This window comes from Larimichthys crocea, chromosome VI (assembly GCF_000972845.2).
Source record: "Larimichthys crocea isolate SSNF chromosome VI, L_crocea_2.0, whole genome shotgun sequence".
In the NCBI taxonomy this organism is placed as follows: domain Eukaryota; kingdom Metazoa; phylum Chordata; class Actinopteri; family Sciaenidae; genus Larimichthys; species Larimichthys crocea.
The window spans coordinates 26,843,402-26,863,257 of NC_040016.1; the positions used below are offsets into that span (position 1 = coordinate 26,843,402).

The 19,856-nt window shown below is 46.0% G+C and overlaps 1 protein-coding gene across 1 annotated transcript in view; it reads left to right on the forward strand.

The window, feature by feature from the left end:
• Positions 1 to 19,856, forward strand: part of mmp24 (matrix metallopeptidase 24) — a 47,393-nt gene that overhangs the window by 18,944 nt on the left and 8,593 nt on the right. The window contains exons 4-9 of the mRNA XM_010753307.3: positions 2,800 to 2,899; positions 3,040 to 3,244; positions 9,193 to 9,354; positions 10,833 to 11,038; positions 14,955 to 15,093; positions 17,352 to 17,618. Coding sequence (XP_010751609.2) covers positions 2,800 to 2,899; positions 3,040 to 3,244; positions 9,193 to 9,354; positions 10,833 to 11,038; positions 14,955 to 15,093; positions 17,352 to 17,618 — 1,079 coding nt within the window. The remainder of the gene's footprint in view (positions 1 to 2,799; positions 2,900 to 3,039; positions 3,245 to 9,192; positions 9,355 to 10,832; positions 11,039 to 14,954; positions 15,094 to 17,351; positions 17,619 to 19,856) is intronic.

A 19,856-nucleotide genomic window follows, 5' to 3' on the forward strand; every position in this document is an offset into this window, starting at 1 on the left:
CACCAAAATCAGTGAAATAGTTGGTGGGGCTCTAATTAAGGCGTTAAATATCTTTGTTTTAATTGTTTTGTTTCTCGTTAGTTTTTAATGACTTTTGTTCCGTGAACTGTCCTGATAAAAACCCTTTCAGCGCTCTGCTTTCCTTTCATCTCGTCTCTCTCTCCTCCACCCTGCTCAGACTTTATAGGTCTAATGTAAATTACGCTTCTCCCACGAGACGCTGAAGGCTTCCCAGCTCTCCTGCATTACAGCTACCCACTCTGCAGCGTTACATAAACCCACAGTGTGAGATCACAGTCCTATCTGGTTACCTCTTACAGTATCTGAGCCTCCTCGTCCTTCTGTTTCACCGACTATCAGCTGTCACATTGCTGCAGTACAGCTCCATGTTGTCTTCAGCCCTGCTGCCATTGTTCACGCTGCATTACTCTGATCATCTTTAACCTAATTCTTCTTCTTCTTCCTCTCCAGAGCCAGCCCCGTCTCCTCTGAATTACACCCGTGTGTAGCTCATTTGCATTTGCTAACGTAATGCTGTCTAGATGGTTTTTTATTTAATGTGCAGATTTATGTTGCAGTGCGTTCCTCCTGTGATACACTGCATGAATTATGGCCGTCATCAGTTAGTTTTCTCACAGATGTCTCGCAACTCGTGGAGTACTGCCCCCTGGTGGCAGTTGTTGGTACCCCTCTAGTCGTAGCTGCAGACTGTCTAAAACCTGGACGTAGTCTCCGTGACGTCCCCGCAGACTGTCTAAAAACAGCATGTCTTTAAATTTGGTCTAATTAACAGATAGTATTTATTAAGTATTCATTATTGGCAGCACAGTCGGCGTATGTTGATGCATGTGCAGCTGTAAGAGACGAATGAGGCGTTAAAGGTCATCACAGAGTAACTGCAGGCGAGGAGACGTGCCGTCCACGTCTGTGTTGTCGTGAGTGAGGAGAATGATTACATGTTTTATCGCTCACTGTCACTGTTACACCGCAAGGAAACACTTTATAAAAATCCTTTTAAACCTTCAGTGTCACTTTCCGATTGTGCCAGAGATACGAGGCGGGAGGGAGTGTTGGAGGACAGATGGAGTGATTGTCAGAAACAGAGAGATGGAGGAGGGGGGAGGTGGAAAAGAAAAGCCAGGACGTAAAGAGCCAGATGAAGAAGAAAGCGAACGGATAAGACGAGTTCATTTCACACAATCTGTCTCTCAACAGGGGGCAAATGCTTTGTTCCCAACCAGAAAAATACATTATGGAAATAAATATCAGTTACACAGTTGTCATAATCCAACATTCACACTTGAGTGAACAGCAGCGTCCTGATGCAAATAAATAAATAAATAAATAAATAAATAAGTCCATCTGGCAGAGAAACTTTCTGTAGTTTCCGAGTAGTTGGGCGCCGTGTCGTGTTCGGAATGCACGGACGATGCAGCTTGTGTTTTTTAGCGTCCTCTTCTTCTTCCCTTTAATATAGATCATACTTCACATTTTCTCTGGGCAGATTTCTGTTTGAACGTCCACATAAAGACACTCAGAGTGACTACAGATATGAAACATGACGTGAAGTATGAAGAGGTCACCGTAGGGTCGGAGCGGATATATTTTAAGCACCGCACGTGTGTTTGAACAGAGTCTGTGCTGTCTCAGCCTTTTTATTCGACTTTCCTGACGGACCGTTTGCTAAACAGAGCGACTGACAAAGACAGTAAAATCTGATTTAACAACGTTTATTATCGTGTAAGATAATGTTTCATAATCTCCTGCAGCCGCTTGTTCGTAGCGTTTGCGACAAGCCCTGAACTAAATTTTTACTGCATTGCATATCTGTCTGCATGCAAATGCCCTTTAGAAAAATAATTTTATAAATCCAACTTTCCACCCTGAAGGCCTGTGTGTGTGTGTGTGTGTGTGTGTGTGTGTGTGTGTGTGGTATGTAGCAGTTGTCTGATTTGAGTAAATGGTGTGGAACGTTACAGCAGTGAATCTGGCCAAATGACCTGTGGCCAAAACACACAGATGGCGTACTGTCACACACACACACACACACACACACACACACACACACACACAGGTCTAGCACTTCGTTTGGGTATGCAGGGATGACAGCCGTACGCGCCGATGCATTTAAATACAAAAGTAGTTTCCTGATGGACAGATTCAGCCTAACCACTCGCTTACATGAGTAACACACTAAAGATAAGTCTGTTTAAAACGGGTTAATACAGCACCAACACGGTACTGGGTCGACTTTACCCAGTAACGATGTGTTACGGAAGAACCTTTAAATTCGGGTTTGGGATAGCCCGAACCAAACTGCAACTATTTAAACTCATAAAATGTGAAATGTTGCTCCACAAGCTTTATTTTGAAAGTGTAATCAGACGTAGCATGTTTATTGTTGCGTGTTGCAGCCATACGATGTTTTAGTTTGGATAAATCACCACGTTGACTTCTTTACTGGTTGGAGGACGTTAATGTCAATATATATTGGTTGGCAAGTCGGTTCACCACCTCGGTCCAGACTGAAATATAACTTCTGTTGTTGGGATACTCTAGTGTCATCAGGTCAGAGTTGTACTTTATGAATAAATACCTTCAAAACTACTGACACTCACATCAACCTCAACTGTACTTTGGTTGTTGGTACTTTGGTACTGGACTTTCGAACTGTCGGCTGCAGTCAGGTTCCAGAGTCAAGAGGTTTCTGAAGCGGTTTGACCATCCAACGTTTGGACGCTGTCCCCTGTGGTCTTGTTCACGTACTAACTGGTGCTCTGTTTTTTTGCCTTCCTGCAGCATATCTAACTTCACCCCTAAAGTTGGTGAGAAGGATACCCAGAGGGCGATTCGACAAGCCTTTAATGTCTGGCAGACCGTCACGCCGCTCTCCTTCCAGGTCAGTTCGGTTATCATGTTCGTTCCTCCGCCTCACCTTCAGCTCACGTTATCTCTTCCAATATGACTAAAGTACCGAGATACTCGCTCTGTATTTTCTCACATTGTTTCTCTCTCTCTCTCTTCTTGTATCCTGTTCAGGAGGTGCCATACTCGGAGATCAAGAATGAGGGTAAGGAGGCCGACATCATGATCTTCTTCGCCTCCGGTTTCCACGGCGACAGCTCTCCGTTTGACGGGGAGGGGGGTTTCCTGGCTCACGCCTACTTCCCCGGCGCCGGCATCGGAGGAGATACGCACTTCGACTCCGACGAACCCTGGACGCTCGGCAACGCCAACCACGATGGTGAGACGTTCAAAGAGTTTCTGCACTTTGGTCGATTAGACGGAGAACTTGAGCTTCATTTGGACTAAATTAATCCTCAAGGCGACGTGGGGTGATTGTAAGTCTGTCAGGAACGTGTGTTTTTTATCTAATAACCAATGACTCTCCTGTTTTAAGTTAATTCAGGTCCAGACTGGAGAGACACTTTGCATAAAAATGAATCTCATTAACAGTCGGTCAGTTCATACACTGAAAGAAAAGACCAAACAAGCTCATCAAAATTGTTCTTTGCTGCCTTTGTTCATCCATCCATCCATTTTCTTCCTCTTATCCGGGGTCGGATCGTGGTGGCAGTAGGCAGGGCTTTCCTCCTGGAGGATCCTGAGATGTTCCGAGTCCAGATGGAGCAATAGTCCCTCCATCAGGTTCTGGGTCTGCCTCTGGGTCTCCTCCTATTTGGAAGTACTTGGATGACCTCCAAAGTGAGGCGCCCAGGAGATGAGCTACCTCAGCTGGTTCTTTTAAACACAAAGGATCAGCAGGTCGACTCTGAACTCCCTCCAGACGTCCAAGCTCCTCAATCTATCTCTACATCCGGGCTGCTTGTATCCACAATCTCATTCTTTCGGTCACTACCCAGAGTTCATGACGATAAGTGAGGGTTGGAACATAGATAGACCTGAACCTGAACATCGAGAACCTGAACCACAACAGTCCAGTACAACGTCTGCAATACTGCTGCACTAATCGATTGATCCATCGCTACATTTTTCCATCAAGAACTTGAATTCCTTTGCCTGTTGCTTAAAAATACAAAAAACACAAAAGTGTTCAGGGAAGAGCTGCAAAATACACGGTGCCAGAACACATAACCATATGAAGGTGTAGATATGATATGATTGAGGGCAAGAGGCATCGACTGTTTCAGCAGCGTTTCTCCCTCCAGACTTTGTTGACCTGCTCAGATTTGGTCATTTTCCTGGTTCATGTTCTTCTAAACATGCTTCTACATTTTAAATATGCTACGTACTTTAATCGTTTCTCTTTTGTCTGTTTTTACGACCGGCAAGCATGGGGTGTTTTATTTTGAAAATCCACCGGATTCCGCGCCCGCTGGAGTTTGGGGGACAGGATATATATCTGCTGGTCTCTCATTGGACAGAGGAAGTAGTTTGAGACGTCGTCACTGACCTCAATTATAATTTAAATTGAAATGTCTTTTTTCTGCCTGAATCAGTTTAATGTTGGAATATTGCAGACTGTGTAAATATGTTAGAAAATATAAATTCTTTTTTTTTTAATTATCATTAATGTGAAGTGTTTCTCTTCTATCTCGCTTTGACAAATGACTTCTGCCGGATTCCCTGTGCGTGAATAACTAACGTGTTGATAGAGAGCGAGCGAGAGGGATCTGGTTTGAGAGATTAGCAGGAAACAGAATTAACTTTGACAGAGGAGCTCTAAATTTGCCGTCACACATTAAAGCTGGGGTGGAAGTCTCGACTTTAATTCACTCACTGAACATGAACTCTTTAACCTCTCCACCTGAAAACTGCAGCTCTGTCAACATCCATCACATCTGCAGTCATAAAAGTATTGATCAGTCGCTGTGGGAGGTCACCCAGGTGATCTTGTGCACGTCCTCACAAACGTCGCTTTATCTCTAAAATCCCTCCACACACACACACACACACACACACACACACACACACACACACAGAGTAATTGAAAGATTAGAAACTCAATAGCAAGACGGCGAACTTCTCAGACGAGTCGAGCGAATTCGCGGTATCAGCTTCAGAAGGACGCGGCGAGGACAAACGGGTCTGATTCTCGTGTCGCCTCTTGAGGGACGGCGTCTGCGGTGAACCTGTTAACACCTGAAGGAGCGTTCACCTCAGGAGAAGACACGAGCTGCTGAAACCGCTGAATACAAACGACTGAACACTTTGTAACAGAGTTTAAATCATGTTGATGCGACACAGCAGCAGCAACTATTTCAGTGATTCTGGTGAAACTGGATCATATTTTATGGAGGAAATGTTTTCTGGTTTTCCCTCTGATGTCCTCCGGCTGCTCCGCCTCAACTCTCTGTGATTTACAGAGTTTATGATGGACAGTGAAGTAAACTGCTGACAGCTGTAGCTGCTGTTAGCTCATGTTAGCTCAGTCTGTTAGCTGCTGTTAGCTCATGTTAGCTCAGTCTGTTAGCTGCTGTTAGCTCAGTCTGTTAGCTCATGTTAGCTCAGTTTGCAGCTGCTGTTAGCTCATGTTAGCTCAGTCTGTTAGCTGCTGTTAGCTCATGTTAGCTCAGTCTGTTAGCTCATGTAAGCTCAGTTTGTAGCTACTGTTAGCTCATGTTAGCTCAGTCTGTTAGCTGCTGTTAGCTCATGTTAGCTCAGTGTGTTAGCTGCTGTTAGCTCATGTTAGCTCAGTCTGTTAGTCGGTTAGATCATGTTAGCTGCTGTTAGCTCAGTTTGTTAGCTCACGTTAGCTCATGTTAGCTCAGTCTGTTAGCTGCTGTTAGCTCAGTCTGTACCCGTCGCTCTGAGCTCACCGCCAAGCTGACGAACTGAGCTAACAGCAGCTAACAGACTGAGCTAACATGAGCTAACAGCAGCTACAGCTGTCAGCAGTTTACTTCACTGTCCATCATAAACTCTGTAAATCACAGAGAGTTGAGGCGGAGCAGCCGGAGGAGGAGGTCAGCGTCCTCTTCACTCTCTTCTCCTCTGCCATTATGTCCATAGAAGCTGCTGAGCTGTAAATTCTTCTTCTTCTCTGGTGGTGCTCTGAGCTCACAGTCCAGGCAGCCCGGCTAACAAACTGAGCTAACAGCAGCTAACAGACTGAGCTAACATGTCAGACCTTGATCTTTAACGCTGGTCGTCACCTCTTCTCTGATATTTGAAAGAATGTTTCACACAGCGACAGGACGTGTTTCTATGAAAAATGTTTCACATTTTAACGATTTTTGAACAAATTATTTGAGCCAAAAAAAGTAAATTTCAGACAGTTTGTTCAAACTCGTCTCTGCCAAACTCGAACGTTTCATCGGGAGAAGCGCTCGAGCTGAACAAAGAGGACTCTGTGGACACGTCAGACTGGGATTACTCGAGGGACAGGTTTCATCGCAGCGATATCAAACATCATCTTTATCGCTAGCGAGCAGACGACTGCCGGGGCAAACATGATGGAGGAAGCCGTTATCGTCGCCGCAGGGCGCCGGCGGCGACTATAGACCAATCACAAGGGGAGAGGGAGACGCTCAGAGGAGCCCGCTGGGATTTCCCTGAAGCCAGTGAACATGAAGTGTACGTCTCTGCTGTAAAATCAACTTATCTTTGCTGCGACATGGAAGAAAGAGAGCCAGAGGGAACGAAGAGATAAAGGCTGGAGGAGAAGGAGGAGGAGGAGGTGGAGGAGGAGGAGGTTGAGGAGGAGGACTGTGCTGAGAGGACAAGAGCTTAAAGAAGGTAAAGGAGGCAGGAAGGAGACAAAGTACAGACCAAAACAGACTGAAGGTGATTACATGAATATAAAACCTGGACGTAGTCTCCGTGACGTCCCCGCAGACTGTCTAAAACCTGGACGTAGTCTCCGTGACGTCCTTGCAGACTGCCTAAAACCTGGACGTAGTCTGTGACGTCCCCGCAGACTGCCTAAAACCTGGATGTAGTCTCTGTGACGTCCCAGCAGACTGTCTAAAACCTGGACGTAGTCTCTGTGACGATGTTGATTTGCTGTTCTCACGTCTTTTAGACTTTTAGTCTTGTTTCTATCAAGAGAAATAATTCAGATTTATACATTTTACTTCATGAAAGAGCCTCTGAAACAATCTTTATTCCATCATGGGACATTAAAGTCTCCATTTCAGCTGCTTCACTTTAAGGAAAACTCTCGTGGACTGTTCTCTTTTGAAGAATTACTCTGCACACACAAGTTCCCACAGACATTAATTCAGACTGAAAACATGGAGGATGATGCTTTCTTCTTTTATCTGTGTCATGTGGCTTTGGAAGCGTTATGTATCCACTGTAGTGAGCTCAACTGGCAGCAAAAACTTAGAAACTCGTGCATCAGGCTGATTTTAAGTAGAGAGGGCGAGAATAGATAAACAGACAAATGAAAGACGAGATCTGTTCATCCTAACAAGGGAAACAAGAATTAAACGTCTGTACAGTCACATCCGTCTGTACGTCAGCTTCTGGCCACCGAGGCTGTAATCTTCAAACAGACCTGCCTGCGTGGAAAAAAGAAAAAGATAATTACGTTCTGTAATTAGGTTCAAACAGAGTCAAACCAATTACTGAGCTGATGAAATGTATTAATTTGAGCTGTGCGTTCAGACCGTATGAAGTCATTAGGCGTCTGACAGCAGCTCCGGATCGCAGCTCTGCTGGATTATGACAGAGCGCCTGGTTTTAACAAAGCCCACAGGAATACACGACATCTGGGAAAACACGTCCGTCTTTCTGCCGTCGTGAGATCGCTTTGATTAGTTGTAAACGCAGTACGAAGAGTCGAAGTAGTGCTCGTGAAAAATCATGTAAATCTTCCATTTTTGGCTGAATTAGCTCGGTGTCATTTATCCTGGTTAAAAACATCTTATTTTCTGGGTGTTGGTTAGCTCAGTCGGTAGAGCAGCCGCCCCGTGTACGAAGCTCAGTCCTTGCCACAGTGGCCCGAGGTTCGAATCCGACCTGCGGCCCCTCTCTCCAAAAACACCTTATTTTTTACACTTTTTATACATTAAGCTGCTAAGGAACAGTGTTTAACTTGTAACGCTGACGTCTCATGGTACTGCAGTCCAAACCGAAAGTCTAACGTTGACTCTGCTTAGTTGGTTGGTTCCAGTTTCGCAGCTGTAGTCTGTTTCATATCTGGCAGCCTCGGAGCATCGACATGGGCAAATTCTGAAGAAGGAACTGATACTGACTCTAGCATTGTTGTCGAGATGTGTGTGCGTGTGTCGGTTGAACTTGTTTTCTTAATCTCTGATGACATAACGTTGTGGGTCGGCAGTATTGCGGACGTTGTACTGGACCATTGTGGTTCAGAAGGAGCTCAGCCGGACGGTCTTGATCTTCCACCTTCAGCCTTAGAGACAGGATGAGGAGCTCAAACATCTGGAGGGAGCTCGGAGTAGAGCGCTGCTCCTTCGCATCGCAAGAAGCCAACCGAGGTCGATCGGGCATCTGATCAGGACCTTCCTAGGCGTCTTCCCACTGGAGGGACTTCATAGCCCATCTAGCCCAGGAACAACTTATGATCCTTCAGGAGGAGCTGCAGTGGGTTGCTCGGGAGAAGGATGTTGGGAACGTCCTGCTAAACCTGCTGCCACCACGACCTGACTCTGATCGAACCTTCCTCACATCGATACATGAAACAAACTCAGATATTTGGTTTAGTTCCTGCTTTCTGTTTGTTATTGAGCTTCTTTTAATGGTCTTCTTCTTCTGCTGAATTGGCGCCACCTACATCTGGATGGAAACATTCCAAATTCAACATATTTGCTTGTTGACGGGCATCCTCACGTAGCAGCACATTACTTATCCATTCACAGATTATAAAATGTAATATCTGATTTTGTGTAAGTGTGAATTTCACTTGATGTGGTGCTGAAACCGTTTGGCCGGCGTTTGAAGAACCGGCTCACGCTGGACTTCATGTTCACTTCAGCTGACAGACATTTTCCCTAAACTTTTCTTTTGATGTGAGATTCATATTCGACTGCTGATGAGTCAACAGCATCACAGGCTGACTTTTAAAGTGTGTTTGATGCTGCGTCTCTGGTCTTCTGTTGTGTTTGCACCGACGAGGCTTTGTTGAGGGGAAGTGGTTCTTATTTCCTGTTTCCTCGCCTGGTTTCTGCTGTGAAATAATATTTTAAAAAGCTCCTGACAGATCCTCGTTTCCTCCCTCTGCCTGTTTTTCTGTGTTAACTCGTGTTCTCTCCATCTCTCCAGGTAACGATCTGTTCCTGGTGGCGGTCCACGAGTTGGGTCATGCGTTGGGTTTGGAGCACTCCAACGATCCCAGCGCCATCATGGCTCCTTTCTATCAGTACATGGACACGCACAACTTCAAGCTGCCTCTGGACGACCTGCAGGGCATCCAGAAGATCTACGGTGAGTCGTCCCTTTTTATTCATTTTCAGATCTGAAGTAATAATGATAATAATAAGTCTGTCTAAAACCTGGACGTAGTCTCCGTGACGTCCCCGCAGACTGTCTAAAACCTGGACGTAGTCTCCGTGACGTCCCCACAGACTGTCTAAAACCTGGACGTAGTCTCCGTGACGTCCCCGCAGACTGTCTAAAACCTGGACGTAGTCTCCGTGACGTCTCCGCAGACTGTCTAAAACCTGGATGTAGTCTCTGTGACGTCCCTGCAGACTGTCTAAACCTGGACGTCCCTGCAGACTGTCTTAAAACCTGGACATAGGGACTACATCGTAAAGTGAAAAACCACCTTGAACATGGATTATTAATGTTATCAGTCATAAGAGCTGTGAATGTAAACAGGGTTTGTCTGGAAAAAAAATGACTTAAGAAACAAAATGTTCAGCTTTGTGTCTTTTCTGAAGTTGTTCCACTTCGGAGACGTTTCAGTAAAGCAACAAAGAGCTGCCTGTCAGAAGAAGACACGTGCTCCGCCTCTGATATAATCATGGCAGCTTCTGTTGTAATGTAGTGGAACTTTTATTCGTGGTGCAAAGAGGCTGGAAACTCTGCAAGGTCCCAAATACTGTGTCAGACTGAAATCCAGATCACAGTTTAAAGTCCCCATGAATGTGTCGCGTGTACGCCGCGGTCACTGCAGCGATGCACGGCTGTTCTAGTCCCTGTGGCTCCGCTGCGGTCCGGTTCAGACGCGGGCCTCCACTCGGCTCTGTTGAATTTTCAAAATAAAACTCCCCGGTTGTAAAAACAGACAGAAGAGAAACAAATGAAGCACGTAGCATATTCACACATGTCGAAGCATGTTTGGAAGAACATGAACCAGGAAAATGAGCAAATCTGAGCAGGTAAACAAAGTCTGAGGGAGAAACGCTGCTGGTGGAGTTTGAGGTCGATGCTGGACGTGACGGAGACGTCCCCGGTGGAGTTTTGGGGTAACACGTATCCTCGACTGGCTACAGGAAAGCTGTGGAAATGAAGATGTAAACAGCACTCTACCTCGTTTTTATGGACCTAAATATTTAATATTTCTTCACTGCAGCTTCACAAACAGCCAGATAACATTCATTCAGCTGATTCACTGGATGCTGTTGTTCTGTTTACGTGGGTCTGTTTTCCTTTAAGCTTCGAAGCAGGAAGGTTATCGTCTTCCTTCAGAACATTCCTAACATTAAAGGTCATGATGCGCCGGTGACATTTTGAGTCCACAGTATTTTTCCACAGTTCAGTGTGAATAACAAAGGCTGTGCTGAAAACCTGTAACAAAAAATACATTTAATCTGCCAATCAGAGCAACAGCTGCTTCTATTTATAGCAATTAACTGTCGCTGGTTACCGGGCGGAACTTCACAAAGCTGACTGATTAACTGAACTGAACTTAAAATACATCGAGAAAGTTTCATGTTGTTATTCGTGTTTTTCACCAGGTATCCCTACGGCCATGTTGGAGCCCACCAGGCCGCTGCCCACCTTACCTTCCAGGCGGACGCACCCCACCTCCGAACGCAAGCATTCCCGTCCGGCGCGTCCACCCGGCGACCGGCCGGCGCTGCCCGGGAACGGCAAACCCAACATCTGCGACGGCAACTTCAACACCGTTGCCTTCTTTAGACGGGAGATGTTTGTCTTCAAGGTGAGCGCAGACAAAATCGAGGTGAACGCACCTTGTTCTGGCTGCACACGCTGAATTTATTTGAACCAAACCAGAGTTGGCGTTTGTTGGAGCAGAGGAAAGACAAAGTTTTATTTGGCTTCTGTTGAGTTTTACGTGTTTAAAGTATCATTTCTGTCAATGACTGCTGCTGGTTCTGGTTCTTTAGTAATATTAATAATAGTCTTAAATATGAAGGTCTACCTGTTCATAATGTTTTCAGTCAACAGTCTCAGTGTGTCACTGGCAAAAACAAACAGTACTGGACTGATTTCACAGAACGGTTGGGTCCAGGTTGAAAAACAGAAGGTTCCCTTCTTTAACGAAGTGAACATTAAGTGGGGAGGATGCAGGAGGTATGGATACCACTGGCAGCATCACGGGTTCGATCCCCACCGGAGCTGGCCGTGCTAAAAATGCGTGCTGACATATGGTACTGTCCATCCTATGATCATTAGCACCAGACACGTGCTGCAGGATAGTTAGTCACTGATTCAAGCAGCTCGGTATCAGCCCGACACGCAGCGCTGACGTTCACGTGACGAGCGTCACATAAATAATCAAAAATGTTAAAATGTCAAAGAGAGAGAGAGACAGCTGAAGACCAGAGGACGGAGAGAAACCCAGTTTGATGTCTCTGATCTTTAAACTGAATGTTAGAAAAGGTCACAGACCGTCTAACTCTCACCTGTCTGTCTGTTGATGTGTCTCCTATCTGATCACCTGTCTGTGTCCTCTGAAAGATTCAGATCTGTCTGCCAAACATCAACAGCAGTCAGCCCAGAACCAGAACCAGAACCTACAGCAGCAGCTGATATCACTGCCTAGTCCAGCAGCAGTCAGCCCAGCTCGGCGTCTGTCTTTCAGCCTTTTATTTCACCAAGCTCTCACCAACCACTAAAAGTCAGTCCCACATTTACTCTTGCTCCGGCGCTTCTTGCTCGCTCACTCTCTCCTTTTCTCTTCTTGGCTTCCTCCGTCAGCGTCCTCTTCACTCTCTTCTCCTCTGCCATCATGTCCGTAGAGGCTGGGCCTGAAAACCTCCTTAATTCTCTGAGCTCACAGTCTGAGCAGCCCAGCTAACAGACTGAGCTAACGAGCTAACAGCAGCTAACGACTGAGCTATAGCAAGCAGCGCTAACAGACTGAGCTAACAGCAGCTAACAGACTGAGCTAACAGTAGTAACAGACTGAGCTAACAGGCTAACAGACGAGCTAACAGAGCTACAGACTGAGCTAACATGAGCTAACAAACTGAGCTAACAGCAGTTAACAGACTGAGCTAACAGCAGCTAACAGACTGAGCTAACAGCAGTTAACAGACTGAGCTAACAGCAGCTAACAGACTGAGCTAACAGCAGCTAACAGACTGAGCTAACAGACTGACCTAACAGCAGCTAACAGACTGAGCTAACATGAGCTAACAGACTGAGCTACTGAGCTAACAGCACTAACACACTGAGCTAACATGAGCTAACCGCAGCTAACACACTGAGCTAACATGAGCAACAGCAGCTAACAGACCGAGCTAACATGAGCTAACAGCAGCTAACAGACTGAGCTAACATGGCTAACAGCGAGCTAAACAGACTGAGCTAACAGCAGCTAACAGACTGAGCTAACGCAGTTAACAGACTGAGCTACAGCAGCTAACAGGACTGGAGCTAACAGAGCTAAACAAACTGAGCTAACAGCAGTTAACAGACTGAGCTAACAGCAGCTAACAGACACTGAGCTAAAACATGCATAACAGACTAACAGACTGAGCTAACAGCAGCTAACAGACTGAGCTAACATGAGCTAACAGCAGCTAACAGACTGAGCTAACATGAGCTAACAGACTGAGCTAACAGCAGCTAACAGATTGAGCTAACATGAGCTAACAGCAGCTAACAAACTGAGCTAACATGAGCTAACAGCAGCTAACAGACTGAGCTAACATGAGCTAACAGCAGCTACAGCTGTCAGCAGTTTACTTCACTGTCCATCATAAACTCTGTAAATCACAGAGAGTTGAGGCGGAGCAGCCGGAGGACATCAGAGGGAAAACCAGAAAACATTTCCTCCATAAAATATGATCCAGTTTCACCAGAATCAGTGAAATAGTTGCTGCTGTGTGACTTAGTGCCGTAAAGCGTTACGTACTTCTCCCGACCCGGAGCCCAAAGTTACATAGAGTGAGAACAGACGTACGAATGACAGAGACACCGTTCACCTGATCACAGGTCAGTGTGGGTCAACAGTTTTTGAGGTATTCGGCGTCTCTGTTTTTCATCATAATCACGCCGTCTTGCGAACACGCCGTCGCCTCCGGCTGATAAATCTCGACGACAGCTCAGATGTGAGCGTTTAGCGGAACGACGCCTAAGTGGATGATTAAAACAGAAACGAAGCGAGCAGCTGCTGTGAGCCTCAGAGAGATATAGGTGGAGGTATATCAGGCTCAGGTGTGAATATATATATACTGCATATACATTTTATGTGGATCAGCTCTTTTAAAGTGGGTCAGTACCTGTTGAGCAGTGTGCAGGTGTGTTTTGGTGTTGAGGGTTGAGTAGTAAGAAGTTGTGACAGTATATTTCTTTGTGGGTCAGTCTCACCTCTCTGATGAAGCGTCTACATAGATCTAAATGAATATTTATCAGTTATATATTATTAATTCATACATCAAGTTGCCTTCTGAATGTATGTTATTCTTTAGCCTTTGTCAGTGTTAACAGATCACCTGTACGGTAGCGAGATATTTTAGGCTTCATATTCACGAGGCAGGAGGGTGATGCCGCCGGACGAGGCTGCTGTCCGTGGTGCTAAAAGTACGACACACTGAGGACGCTGGCCATGTATGAGCTCAGGTCAACACACACCTGTGAAGCTGTGTTCTCAAAAATGAACTCTAGAAGCTGCTTTTCAGAGGACGTTGTAGAAACATACTCACGTGACGTGACGTTGACGTTCACCGGCGTATACGATCAAATTTTTAGTATTTGTGTTGAACGTAACCGCTGTGAAACAATCGCTGATCAGTGGTTTTATCGAGGCTGGTCTCACAGTTTGATGCCACAAGGTGAAGCTGAACTGAGGACAAAACTTTAGTGGACAGTGGACACAAAGGCTCAGTCCCGGCCCAGGGCTCGAATCCGACCGACATGTCATTCCCGTCTCTCTCTGTCTCTCTCCATGTTCCTGTCACTCTTCAGCTGTCTCTGTCAAACAAAAGCTTGAAAAGGACAAAAGAACAATGTTTAAAATAAATAAATAAATTTAAAAACCACAGAAACACAAAGCCTTTCTATAACATCATCATCATCGATCAGACAAACAAAGCCGATCCTTCCTTCAGCTGGTGGGGGCGTCTGAAAGGAGACACTCATTCTGGGATGTTTCCTGGCTGAAGCATCGATTTTCTCCTTCGTCTGTTTGGGTTCACACAGAAGCGTCAGCAGCCGGCGGACGCTGGTGGACGATCGTACGAGTGTGTTTGTCCTGTGTGCCGTGTCCTAGATTCACGGAGCTAAATGATAATGAGCTCAGATTGATGCTCGGCTTCTTCGTCTCCTCCCTTTGCGTCCTCCTCTTACCTCACATCACCTCGCTCCTCTTATCTCTGTCTTTTGTCCTCTCCCGTCCATTTGTCTTCTCCACTCTGCTTCTTTTCGTCTGTCTGGTTATTTCTTCTCCTCTGACCTTCTGCTTTTATCAGCGTTATCCACGATTCATCACAACGTCGCGTGAATTATGGCCCCAACTTCTGCTAATTGTGACGTCCCCGCAGACTGTCTAAAACCTGGACGTAGTCTCCGTGACGTCCCCGCAGACTGTGCGAGATGTATAACAGAGCCGAGTTTTCTAAACTGTGTATAAAGACACTTTCTTTATCTCGTGTCTCTTTGTGTTTCAGGACCGCTGGTTTTGGCGTCTGAGGAACAACAAGGTTCAGGAGGGTTACCCCATGCAGATCGACCAGTTCTGGAAAGGCCTGCCGCCTCGCATCGACGCTGCCTACGAGAGATCTGACGGCAAATTCGTCTTCTTCAAAGGTACAAACGTTTGCCTTCCACTAATCAGCATCAGTGTGTCACAGTTCTGCCTGGAACTGGGCCTTCCAGTCCCAGGGGTGCAGACATATATACAGAGGTGCACCAGTTTATTTATTCATTCTGCATTGTTAAACACTTCAAAGTGACTAAAGTTGATCTTTTAAATCAACATCATATAAACTAACTTTACAGAGTTTCCTGTTGGACAGTGAAGTAAGCTGCTGCAAGCTGTAGCTGCTGTTAGCTCAGTTTGTTAGCCGGACTGTGAGCTCAGAGCACCGGGGGAGTGTTAGTGTTTGTGCCACAGGAGGTTTGGACCACCGAGAAGAAGAAGAAGGAGAAGAAGATGGACTCTATGGACATAATGGCAGAGGAGAAGAGAGTGAAGAGGACGCTGACCTCCTCCTCCGGCTGCTCCGCCTCAACTCTCTGTGATTAACAGAGTTTATGATGGACAGTGAAGTAAACTGCTGACAGCTGTAGCTGCTGTTAGCTCATGTTAGCTCAGTCTGTTAGCTGCTGTTAGCTCATGTTAGCTCAGTCTGTTAGCTGCTGTTAGCTCATGTTAGCTCAGTTTGTTAGCTGCTGTTAGCTCATGTTAGCTCAGTCTGTTAGCTCATGTTAGCTCAGTTTGTTAGCTGCTGTTAGCTCATGTTAGCTCATGTTAGCTCAGTCTGTTAGCTGCTGTTAGCTCATGTCAGCCCAGTCTGTTAGCTGCTGTTAGCTCATGTTAGCTCAGTCTGTTAGCTGTTGTTAGCTCATGTTAGCTCAGTGTGTTAGCTGGGCTGCTCAGACTGTGAGCTCAGAGAACTAAGGAGGTTTTCAGGCTCAGCAGCATCTATGGACATGATGGCAGAGGAGCAGAGAGTGAAGAGGACGCTGACGGAGGAAGCTAAGAAGAGAAAAGGAGAGAGTGAGCGAGCAAGAAGCCGCCGGACAAGAGTAAATGTGGGACTGACTTTTAGTGGTTGGTGAGAGCTTGGTGAAATAAAAGGCTGAAAGACAGACGCCGAGCTGGGCTGACTGCTGCTGGACTAGGCAGTGATATCAGCTGCTGCTGGGGACCTGGATGATGATTGGCTGTTTGATCAGAAGTAATGTAATCAGAACAAATACTCGAGTACAGCTGTAGTCATGGTTACCACAGTGAGGACTTAAACTAGCTTGCAGAGCTGCTCCAGAGTTCAGCAGAGAAACTTCAGATCTCCGTCCTCCATCTGCTCCGGTGTTATTAGACTCTGTCCCGCTCTCCGTGCGTCTCCTCCTCCTGGAAATATATTTAATAAAGTGTGAAATAGAGAATGGCGATGGCAGCGGGGAGCTCCCGGCCTCAAGTAATAGAATTTCAGTCTACGTATGAAACCTCCCTCGTCTCTCGCCGACCGACTGTGCAGTCACTCATTTCCATCTCGCTCGCTCTATCTCACTTTCACTGCAACTCACACACACACACAAACACACACACCTACACACACACATCCTCTGACAGAGTGTCCAGCCAGGAGCTGATATTAATAGCTTTGCACACACACACACACACACACACACAATGACGCGCTCGGTGACATGCAGCGATGCCTCTTGCATATTTGTGTGAGTGCACGGACAAACAAACGTTCTGCAGCGTCTCTGATTCATTTTGCCGTCTTCAGTTTTTACAGTGTAGATGATGAAGAAGGTGGAGAGAGCTAAAACGCTCCGTCAGCGTCCTCTTCACTGTCGTCCCCTCTGCCATCATGTCAAACATATTGTGGTTTTCGCTGGTTAACGTATCAACTTTTTCATAATAACATCAGCTCCTGGTTTAGTTACTAAAAGCGTTACGTACTTCTCCAGAGTTCCACAGTGTGAGTATCTGTGGTGTTAAAATCAGGATCTGTGTGTTCATCGTTCCCAAATGTGTGTTTTTTATTTCAGCGCGAGCCTTTTTAAAGCGTTACTGTCAAGTCCGGCTAATTTAATAAAGCCAAGTATTTCTCTGATTTATCCAGCAGCTTTTAATCTCTGTGTGTTTTCCCACAGCCGTCCTCTGCATAATATTTAACCGAGCCAAACAGGAGCTGTTTAATCTCCAGATGCGTCGTACCACAGTTTGTTGGATTTCAGTACGACGGTTATGTTTTGACAGATGGACGTCATGTTTTCACCTCCTGATGTTTCGAGTCAAACTGGCCTCGAGTCAGAGAACAATTGATTTGACTGTTCACTAAACATTCAGAAACTGTGTCCTGTCATTAAAATACTGACTCTTCTTCCAGGCGATAAGTACTGGGTGTTTAAGGAAGTCGCGGCCGAGCCGGGTTACCCTCACAGCCTGGTGGAGCTGGGCAGCTGCCTCCCCAAAGACGGCATCGACACGGCGCTGCGCTGGGAACCGGTCGGGAAAACCTACTTCTTCAAAGGGGACCAGTACTGGCGCTACAACGAGGAGAAGCACACGGCCGACCCGGGATACCCGAAACCCATCACGGTGTGGAAGGGAATACCGGACGGACCGCAGGGAGCCTTCATCAGCAGGGAGGGATGTAAGTGTACGACCGACCACAGCCATTACTCAAACCAATAACTAACACTCACACAACCTTATCATACGTGTCCGCAAGGTCCTTGCGCTGTCCCTCATCGTTTATTGGCCCTTATTGCGAGCTACTTGCGTTACCCAATCACCTTCACCGGATCATGGGCTATCTTGGCTTATCGCCCGGTGGGTTTTTGCCTCCTTGACCGGCCCTCAACGTCGCTCAGTTCGGTTTGTCCTCACCATAGCTTTCCTCCAATTGGCGAGGCGCACCTTCTGGTGTCTCTAACGGTTGTACTGCAGGATGAGTTTGCAGCTGAGAGGTCTCCGAGTTATCGAACCTTGCGTTCATTGAGTTTTCTGTCAGTCTAAAGATGAGTGAAGTGGCTTTACGTCCCATCAGGAGCGTTTCAGAAACGTCCAGATTTTGTTTACTTGCTCCGATTTGGTCGCTTTTCATGCTTCTACCATGAGTGAGTAGTTTTATTTTGTAAATCGACTGCGTTCTCGATGCCGTTTCTGTGTCTGACTTCCTGTCAGCTCGTTCTTCTCCGCCGACTGAAGAGGGAAGACGTTTCTGAAACGTGCCGTGGTGCTTCTGGTGGAACCTCGATCATTGATTAAAACGTCTGCGATCAGCTCCGCCGGCGGGTCGCCGGAGCTGTCATGCCCGATGGGACGAAAAGTCGTCTGCTTGTCAAGATGTGACCTCATGACCTCATGGATGCCTCAGAGGGCGTGTGTGTGTGTGTGTGCGTGTGTGTGTGTGTGTGTTAAAGCTGTAACGTGGATATGCGCTCTCACCGTGTTCGTAGATCTGTGGACCCTGAAGGCGTCGTCCAGTCAGATTTAGAGGAAACTACAGCGACAGAGAAACCCTGTTTTTATTTAAGATATCATGATCTGTCGTCTGTTGTGGAGAACGACATATTTATTGACTTGATGTTGCCGTGGGAATCACCGATCGAGTACTTATATTTACCGACATGTTGGAGTAAAGGTGTAGATATTAATTTATTTTTCATGAACCGATCCTGGTTCAAAAATATTACATTATTATATATTGAAAACACTCATAGTACGTCACCTCTTCATGCACACATCACCAAAGTCTGCATTACAACACAGACGACCATTTCACTGTAAAAATATTGACTTGTGTAGCACACACATTTGTGCTCGATCTTATGAATATAATATGTCTGCATGTTTCCTCTCAAGCTCTCGCTGTACGGAGACAAAGAGTCAGGCCAACATGCACCACAGTGACAAACGGCGTCCTTCGCTCTTTCAGCTTCCTCTCGCACTGAAAAACATCCGTCAGCGCTCGGCTCGCTCGCTCAGCTCTCCCTGTGGCGCAGCGTCTCATTAGAGCCAATAACATTTCTATTGTGACACAGTGGTTACAGGCAGCGACGGTGTTTCAGTCCCAGCAGTGGTTGTTTTTATTGAAGGGCGATATTATGTAATGCCTGAGAGACAGACAGCGTAGCTGTGAGACAAATGAGACGTTTGAGAGGGAGAAAACATGGAAGCATAAACCTTCGACAACACACAGCCTCCTTGAATATAACATGTTTCCTGTTCATCTGCTTTTACAGTGTTCTGATTTATATTTCATGTCTGTGCTCATCATAATTTTTCTGTTGATGTTTTGGCGTAAGGCCCTCAGAGGTCTCACCAAGGTCAGGGGAGGCAATCATATAGAAATATAAAGTGAGGACAGTCTATGTAGAGTTTTATTGGAAATTAAAAGAAACTTAAAACTTTACTTCCCATTCAACGGCTATCTAATGTAGACCAGCCAGCATTGGTGTATTTTTGGTCCAAGGAGGAAACAAAAACATGAATGACTTTTCTCAAATTTTTAAAAGATAAACCAGGATTGGACTTTTTTCTTCATGTACCATTCAAAGTTCATATTCATGGTTTTTCTGTGGTTTTGCTGCTCGAGGACCAAAAACACTGTAAAATACTCGGACAGTACGTCTGACGTCTGAGTTATCGAACATCCAGTCGATGTTAGCTGTCAGGCAACGTCCTGCAGTCCTTTAAACATAAAGCAAAACACAGCTATAACAATGAACTAAAAGCTCTACACCTACACAAAGAGAGTCAAATAAAACTGTCTCAGAGCTCAAACTGCAAAGATCAGGACCAGAACAACCAAGAACAGATCTCAGTGAGCCAGAAGAGACATCGGGCACTAAAGGATCAGCTGAGTAACTCAGAGCTTCATAAATAA